Source organism: Octopus bimaculoides, chromosome 27, assembly GCF_001194135.2.
Source record: "Octopus bimaculoides isolate UCB-OBI-ISO-001 chromosome 27, ASM119413v2, whole genome shotgun sequence".
Classification (NCBI taxonomy): domain Eukaryota; kingdom Metazoa; phylum Mollusca; class Cephalopoda; order Octopoda; family Octopodidae; genus Octopus; species Octopus bimaculoides.
The window spans coordinates 3,238,008-3,246,506 of NC_069007.1; the positions used below are offsets into that span (position 1 = coordinate 3,238,008).

Genomic DNA, 8,499 nt, shown 5'->3' on the forward strand with positions numbered 1-8,499 from the left:
ATAAAAATACATAAGTTTAAAGTTTAATATATTCAAGATTAAACCAAACCCGTCTGCTCTAAGAAACAGAAGAGATCAACAATATATATATATATATATATATATAGTACATTCCTCTGCTAATGTCCCTTTTTTCCTTCTTTTACCAATTTTCCTGCCGATGAAATTCCATTCCAACTCCAGCAAGTAAAGGATTCTGGTCAGAAATGTTGGGTGTCGGAGATTTCTATTATGAATTAGCTGTGAAGATTGTGGAGGTGTGCATGGCCACTAGTCATCATAACGGAGGTAAGTTGGCGTAAGTGTTCGTTTAGTCTAACGGTGAACATGTTCGGTTTGTAACCATGTGGTCTCAGGTTCAGTCCTACTGCTTGACATCTTGGACATATGTCTTTTTTACCATGGCCGTGTACTGACCCCAGTCTTGTGAGTGAAATTGGGTTGGTGGAAATTGTATGGAAGCCTATCTGCTCGATCGTTACTCGTTACATGTGTGGTTGATTCTGCTTGAGAATTATGTTGAGGATATGATTGTCTGTGGAATTCTCGGACTGTTGCATGTGATGTCGCAACTCATTTCTACAGCTGAGTGAACTGGAACAACGTGAAATAAAGTGTCTTGCTCAAGAACACAACACAGAGCCCGGTCCGGGAACTGAACCCATTACCTCATGATTGTGAGCCTGACTTTCTAACCATGCGCCTTCAAGTATTAATAACAGATAATTCTTTACTTCAGGTCTTATTGGTCTGGAAGAACTGAAGGACAAACTGGAAGCATCAAGGGGTAAAAACACACAAGAAATTAGTCTGTGAGTTGTCTTTCATTGGATTCCTTTCTCTTCTCTCTTTTTCTACCTTTTGATAGCCGTGGCCATACTGGAGCCACTGGCCTCCAAACCTGAGGTAACCGGCCATCATGCACTCTTTCAGGGTCCATGCATTGTTGATTTCTAGTTTATATGTAAAACATCTTTCATCACATGTGGGATGTATGTTCAGATATTAGCTGAGTTCACCATGGAGTTTACCATGGAGATCAACTGACAATGTTCGTTTGGTGGATGTATTTTGAAGCAGTCTTCCTCTGCCTTGGAGCAATGGTAAATGAAATTTGCCATAGACCCCTTCAGGTTGTGGCTTTAAACCTTTAAACCATTGGCACATGTGTGGTTGGGTGGTAAGAAGTTAGCTTCTCGACCACATGGTTTCAGGTTCAGTTCCATTATAGATAGACAGGTAGATAGATGGATAGATAAATAGAATGATAGACAGATAGATGGATGGATGGATGGACGGACAGACAGACAGATAGAGAGAGAGATAGATAGATAGACAGACAGATACATAGACGGATGGATGGATGGATAGACAGACAGACAGATAGACTGATAGAAAGACAGATAGATAGACAGGCAGACAGACAGACAGGGATACATAGAGATATAGGCAGATACATAGATAGACAGATAGAGAGATAGACAGACAGATAGGTAGATAGACTGAAAGAGATAGACAGACAGACAGCTAAATAGATCTCGCACACACGTATGTTTTTGTGTGCCTCCCCACCACCACTCTTTGATAACTGGTGTTGGTTTGTTTATGTTCTCATAACCTAGTGGCTCAGCAAAACAAAACTGATAGAACAGGTGCTAGACTTTGAAAAAAAAAAATAAGTACCGGAGTGAATTTGTTCCACTAAAACCCTTCAAGGTGGTGCCCCAGCTTGGCCACAGTCTTCTGCTTAACTTTTCTTCTTTTTTCCTTCAGAGACGACCTCCTCTGTGCAATCAAAAAACTGAAGACGCTTGGCAATGGTTTCACCATTCTTCCCATTGGCAAAACCTATTTAGTGCAGTCTGTGCCTGGAGAATTGACTATGGACCATACCACAGTGTTGCAACTAGCACAGGTAAGAACAGGGGGACGGGCCCCAAAAAACTTTGGTTTTTCTCATTAATGAAATAACAGGTAAGAAATTTTTCGGAGTAGATTTGATTTGGTGTGGCTCAGCAGTAAGAAGTTTGCTTCCCAACCACATGGTTCCAAGTTCAGTCTTATTGCGTGGCACTTTGGACAAGTGTCTTCTACTATCGCCCCCAAGCTTACCAACACATTTTGAGTGAATTTCTCTCTCTCTCACTCTACCTGTCTCTCCCTTTCTCTATCTCTCTCTGTCACATCCACCCCACCCCACTCAACTACACTTACCCTTTGCATCTTCTTGTTTCAGAAAAATGGTTTTGTAACAATCACTTTGATATCAGAAACACTTAACTGGGAGAAAGAAAGGGCCATCAAATCTTTGGTAAGTACCTCACCCTATTCCCCATCAACCCCTCCTCCTTTTTCTGCTACTCTTTCTGACAATCAGCACTGCGGAAGAACCATTACGAAAAGGTTGAAAGCTGTTAGTTTTGCCCCTGAAATATGTGCTAAGAAGCTTCTTTTGACCAACAAACCCATTAAGGGCCTGTTTTCAGCCAAGTGTGGTGTCAGTCTGGTTTCAAAGAGTTCTCCGGAATTATGTAATACCTTTCTGTATGGATGCTTAAATATATTTGTTTTGCCAAATAAATTGCACTTTATGTTTGAGGCTCTGATGAAGCTCTAAGGTGTTACTCAGGCATTCAACTACGTGTCCTGCAGCAGAAACAGCTGTAAGCTAATGAAGGTCATGAGGTAATCATTTATTTCTTTGTTGGCTCATGATTGTAAGGTCGTGAGTTCAATTCCCGGCAATGCGTTGTGCTTGAGCAAGACACTTTATTTCACGTTGCTCCAGTCCACTCAGCTGGCAAAAAATGAGTAGTACCTGTAATTCAAAAGGGGCCAGCCTTGTCACACTCTGTGTCATGCTGAATCTCCCTGAGAACTACGTTGAGGGTACGCATGTCTGTTGAGTGCTCAGCCGCTTGCACATTAATTTCACGAGCAGGCTGTTCCGTTCATCGTATCAGCTGGGATCCTCGTAATCATCATAACTGCTGTCGATGACTTTTTTGGCCAACAGGTTGAGAGCTTCTTCACCAATGGGATCCAAGCACCAAAACTGATGGAAGGAAGTGTGTGGACCCCAAGGGAGACTATGTCGAAAAACGAACCTCATTTGGTCACATCCGATTAGAGTATCTTGGTCAGCCTTTGAAGTTTTCAGCCAACATTCATATCTGATAGTTTGTCAAAAGACTGACTTAAAGAAAGCTTAGGAATTGGTTTATTCCAAATTGTTTCAAAACTGATCTGGTTTGCTCGTTTTGGGGTCAGTTGTGTACATAAGCATATAATGTGTTTGTGTACATATGTGTATATATCTATACATTTGTCTTTTTTTTTTCTCTTTTACAGGAATACATGGTGAAAGAAGGCTTGGCCTGGGTTGATGACCAAGCAAGGGATGAACGCCACTACTGGTTCCCTACCCTATGCCCAGACTCACTCTAACAACCCTTTCTCTCTCTCTCTTTCAGCGTGCCACCTTCTTTTCTTCTTTCTTCTTGTCCCATCTTCTCTCTCTCTCTATTTATGATCTATGCGTTATATATATACGTGCACATACACATACAGACACACATACACTCACAAATATATATTTATGTAGTATATATATATGTGTGTGTATGTGTACATATCTATCTATATACACACACATGCATTCCTACCGTGCTTCACCCTGAGCGAGTGTCTTCTGCCTTGTGAGTGAATTGCAGAAGTGGCAGGTCAGCTTATTAGATGTAAAGTAATGATATAATAAAATTACGGTAATCTAAGAAAGTTATAACTGCCTCTCCTAAAATCGGCTCAGAATACCTGGAATGTACCTTGTATAAATATGTGTTTTCAGATACACACCTCACACATATAAACTACATAAATATTGATTTCAAGTTTTGGCACAAGGCCAGCAATTTCGAGGAAGGGGGTGTAAGTTGATTACATCGACCCCAGTGCATAACCGGTACCTATTTCATCGACCTTGAAAGGATGAAAAGCCAAGTCCGACCTCAACGGAAATTGAACTCAGAACTTAAAGACAGATGAAATAATGATAAGCATTTCCCCCCAGCTTGTTTTAACAATGATAACAATATTTTAAAAGGATTGACATAGCTTTTCCCAAAGATAAACAGACAAGACAAAGAGCATGATGGGATTGCCGTTGATATTTTATTGGCTGAACGATACTTCGAAGCTTGCTGTCGAAATATCAATTGCAATCGTGTTGTGCTCTTCGCCATATCTGATAATAACAATAGTAATAATAATAATAATAATCCTTTCTACTAAAGGCACATGGCCTGAAATTGTGGGGGAGGGGTCTAATTGATTAAAACGACCCCACTACAAAAATAGTAATGGTTTCAAATTTAGGTACCAGGCCTGAAATTTTGTAGGAGGTGGGGGTAAGTCGATCACATCAACCCCCAGTACTCAACTGGTATTTATTTTATTGACTTCGAAAGGCCAAGTCAATCTCGGCAGAACACACACCATAGGTATTGGGAGGTCAAAATGTCATGAATGTGTGATTGCATGCTTCTCTCTCTCTCTATTTCTCTTTTTGTCTCTCTTTCTTTCTCAGCCTCACTTCCCCCCTCCTCTCTCACTCTCTCTGCTTCTCTCTCCCCCCGCTACTATTCAATCTCAACAAATAAAATTTATTTTTCATAGTTTCTGCTTTTTTAATGTTGTCTTAATTTGTCTTGTTTTCGTTATCCTTGTCATCATCATCATCACTACCATCATCATCATCATCACCATCACCACCAAAATTATCCCCACCACGATCATCATCATCATCATCATCATCATCATCACTACAGCCATTGGTGTAGGTCATGGCTGGAACCCCTCCAATTATAGATCTGCTGGATCAGGGCTCACCCGGTGCTTGACAACAACTACAGCCACAAACAACAACTTGATACACTAGTAATAGCAGCCGAATCACATCCTACTGTCTTTTAAAAAGGGGGAAGGACATTAGACAATGTCATCTGTGATATGTCTGAATACACGATGGGATGGTCAAGGGTGGAACGTCTTTGATCATAGGTCTGATGGATGAAGAATGGCCTGGGCCTAAACAAGGGACCATCCATGTGGTCATTCAATATGCTGGAAATAGCAGCTAAATCACACCCTACTCTCTTAAAAACATTGGATAATGTAGTCCTAGCTGGATTATGCCTTTGGTCATTGGTGATAGCTGAGGACTAAATCACAAGGGAACCTCTATAAAAACAATATTTGAGCGTCGTTGTTGCCAGTGCCGCCGGACTGGCTCCCGTGCAGGTGGCACGTAAAAAACACCTTTTGAGTATGGTAATTGCCAGTGCCGCCTGACTAGCCCTCGTGCCAGTGGCACGTAAAAGCACCCACTACACTCTCGGAGTGGTTAGCGTCAGGAAGGGCATCCAGTTGTAGAAACTTCGCCAGATCAGATTGGAGCTTGGTGTAGCCGTCTGGTTCACCAGTCCTCTGTCAAATCGTCCAACCCATGCCAGCATGGAAAGTGGACGTTAAACGACAACGATGATGAAGTATTATAACAAATAAAAATACAAATAGCTTTTCTTAAGATGAATATAGTATGATGTTGTTGACGATATCGGTTCAAAGTTATTATTCATTCAGAAAATTTTAGTCCATTGATCTCATGCTAAAAACTTCCTTACAGACAATGTTTGGGGTTTTACCAGTAGGGGTGAAAACGAAAAGATTGTTCTTGTGCCCCACTCTGGAAGCCCCAACATATAACTGACCATGCAAAAAACAGTCCTTCTTTAATTGCAAACCAGCAACTTTCAAAGTCTGATCTTGGGACTTATCAATGGACATCGCAAAAGACATACATATTGGAAATTTGAACTCGAAGGGCATATTGGAAAGTATTAAAGGTAATCGTGGTAAGTAGCTTGCTTACCAACCACATGGCTCCGGGTTCAGTCCCACTGTGTGGCACCTTGGGCAAGTGTCTTCTACTATAGCCTTGGGCCGACCAAAGCCTTGTGAGTGGATTTGGTAGATGGAAACTGAAAGAAGCTCGTCGTATATATGTATATGCATATGTGTGTGTGTGTTTGTCCCCCCACCATCGCTTGACAACCGATGGTGGTGTTTACGTCCCCGTAACTTAGCGGTTCGGCAAAAGAGGCCGATAGAATAAGTACTAGGCTTACAAAGAATAAGTCCTGGGGTCGATTTGCTCGACTAAAGGCGGTGCTCCAGCATGGCCGCAGTCAAAAGACTGAAACAAGTAAAAGAGAGGAATAAAACCATCTCTACTTTTTCCACAGACAGAAATTATTGTGGCCTGAATGACATTTCTCATTAATTTCTTGGCAACAAATCTTGTGCCACTGCACAGCTTTTGGTTGAGAAAGGTCGCAGAGAAGCATGATTGAATCCCCTATTTTTAATCAAAGGCAATGAGGAGGAGCTCCTGGTGGCTCCAGTGAGTCTAAGAACTCAACGGGGTAATCGATTATTTCCAATTCATCCACAACAGAGTCTATACATTTGGAAGTATGTCGTTTCCTGGTAAAACTTTCTCGAGTCTTTCATTTAAATTATTCACCGTTATGTTATTTGGTGCCAGGATTGCTCTTTCGCACAATCATTATTTTATCCTACTAAGGCGGTGAGGAGCTGGCAGAAACGTTAACACGCCGGGCAAAATGCTTAACTGTATTTCGTCTGTCTTTATGTTCTGAGTTCAAATTCCGCCGAGGTTGACTTTGCCTTTCATCCTTTCAGGGTCGATAAATTACGTACCAGTTACGCACTGGGGTCGATGTAACCGACTTAATCCCTTTGTCTGTCCTTGTTTGTCCCCTCTATGTTTAGCCCCTTGTGGGCAATAAAGAAATAAGAAAGATTAGCATGCTGGGCGAAATGCTTAACAGTGTTTCATCTGCCGTTACGTTCTGAGTTCAAATTCCGCCGAGGTCGACTTTGCCTTTCATCGTTTCGGGTTGATAAATTAAGTACCAGTTGCGTACTGTGGTCGATCTAATCGACTGCCCCCCCCCCTTCCCCAAAATTTCGGGCCTTGTGCCTAGAGTAGCAAAGATTATTTTACCCTACTGGTAAAACCCGAAACATTGTCTATAAGAATACTTTTAGCATCAACAAACTTGCAGAATAAATATTGTCATCGTCATGCCATATTCGTCTAAGAAAAGTTATTTGGATCTTTTGCTTGTTGTAATCCTGAAGTTCAATAAATTCCTGTACGTTTTAAGTTTTCTCCGAAATTTTATCTAGTTATCTCCCTTACACCAGTCATTTTTTTTTTTCTCTTTTTTTTTTGTAAGACATGGGGTATTGCGTTGTGTGCACCATTTTGGAAAAGGGACCGTATCTCCCTTAGAGGTATACCTAGAGGCTCGGGACCACTTCCATTGTCTTCCTCGGAACATTTTACACAAGAATTAACTTTTACATTATTTACATTTGACGGATATTTGTCGTCATCTTATTTGTTAACACGTTTCAGCTGATATACCCTCCAGCCTTCATCAGGTGTCTTGGGGGAAATTTCGAACCTGGCTTCTCATTCCTAATGTATCTTTCCATGTTATTATTACTATTATTACTAATATTATTATTCAGGTCACTGCCCGGAATGGAACTCGGAATCTTGGGGTTAGTAGCCCGTGCTCTTAACCACTATAGAACTGAATTAACTTTTAGTTTTTATGTAGATGCTTTAGCCTTTCTTCCTATAAATCTACACACATAGACGGTCATCTATATTATATAGATATACACGCATATACATATATAAATAGTTACGTATATCCTTTATATAACATACCTCAACCTATTATTAAAAAAAAAAGGCTATTTACCCCGCAAAGGGACCCAAAATACAAGAATACGAATCTTGCCACACCAGGACGAAGTATCTTAAAATGGAAGCAACTTAACAACCGGCGGATCTATTTTAAAACGGGGGCCACATTTTTCATTAATGTTTTACGTAGTGTTTTTGGTACGGAAAGACTTTCAAACTTCGTATACTTATCTATTTTGTGTTATAGAACAGAAAAATATTTTTGTATTCGAATTTATGACATTGTATATTAAGGAAAAGGAGGAGGTCAGAATTTTGGATAATTCTTTATAAGCGCGTTCGTTCGGTTAAACCAGAGGTTCTCAAACATTTCGGGCCACCACCCCTCCCCTTGGACACATAATGCTCCCCAGCGCCCCCACCCCTATTTTTATGCGTAAATAAATATTTCATATTTTACTAATTTATATTTACTATGAATCATTTGATATTTAATATAATATTATACAGGAGAGTATTGTAGTTCGCTTGAAGCATTGTGTATTGCTTGTAAAGAATAAAAAGTTTAGAATGGTACAACAATGCACTATAGAACAAAAAATGGACTATATACCTGTTGTAACTTGGTTATCTATAGTCCGATGATATTTCGGAATTACAATTCCTTCTTCAGATCTTCTTTGCTGGAGTCTCTT

The 8,499-nt window shown here is 40.5% G+C and overlaps 2 protein-coding genes across 7 annotated transcripts in view; one reads left to right on the forward strand and one right to left on the reverse strand.

Moving 5' to 3' along the window:
- Positions 1-4,676, forward strand: part of LOC106873120 (vacuolar-sorting protein SNF8) — an 8,417-nt gene extending 3,741 nt beyond the window's left edge. The window contains exons 3-7 of the mRNA XM_014920351.2: positions 184-288; positions 740-812; positions 1,774-1,915; positions 2,237-2,311; positions 3,352-4,676. Of these exons, the coding sequence (XP_014775837.1) occupies positions 184-288; positions 740-812; positions 1,774-1,915; positions 2,237-2,311; positions 3,352-3,447 (491 nt within the window). The 3' untranslated portion in view covers positions 3,448-4,676. The remainder of the gene's footprint in view (positions 1-183; positions 289-739; positions 813-1,773; positions 1,916-2,236; positions 2,312-3,351) is intronic.
- Positions 1-8,499, reverse strand: part of LOC106876814 (cholecystokinin receptor type A) — a 141,514-nt gene that overhangs the window by 40,143 nt on the left and 92,872 nt on the right. The window lies entirely within an intron of this gene.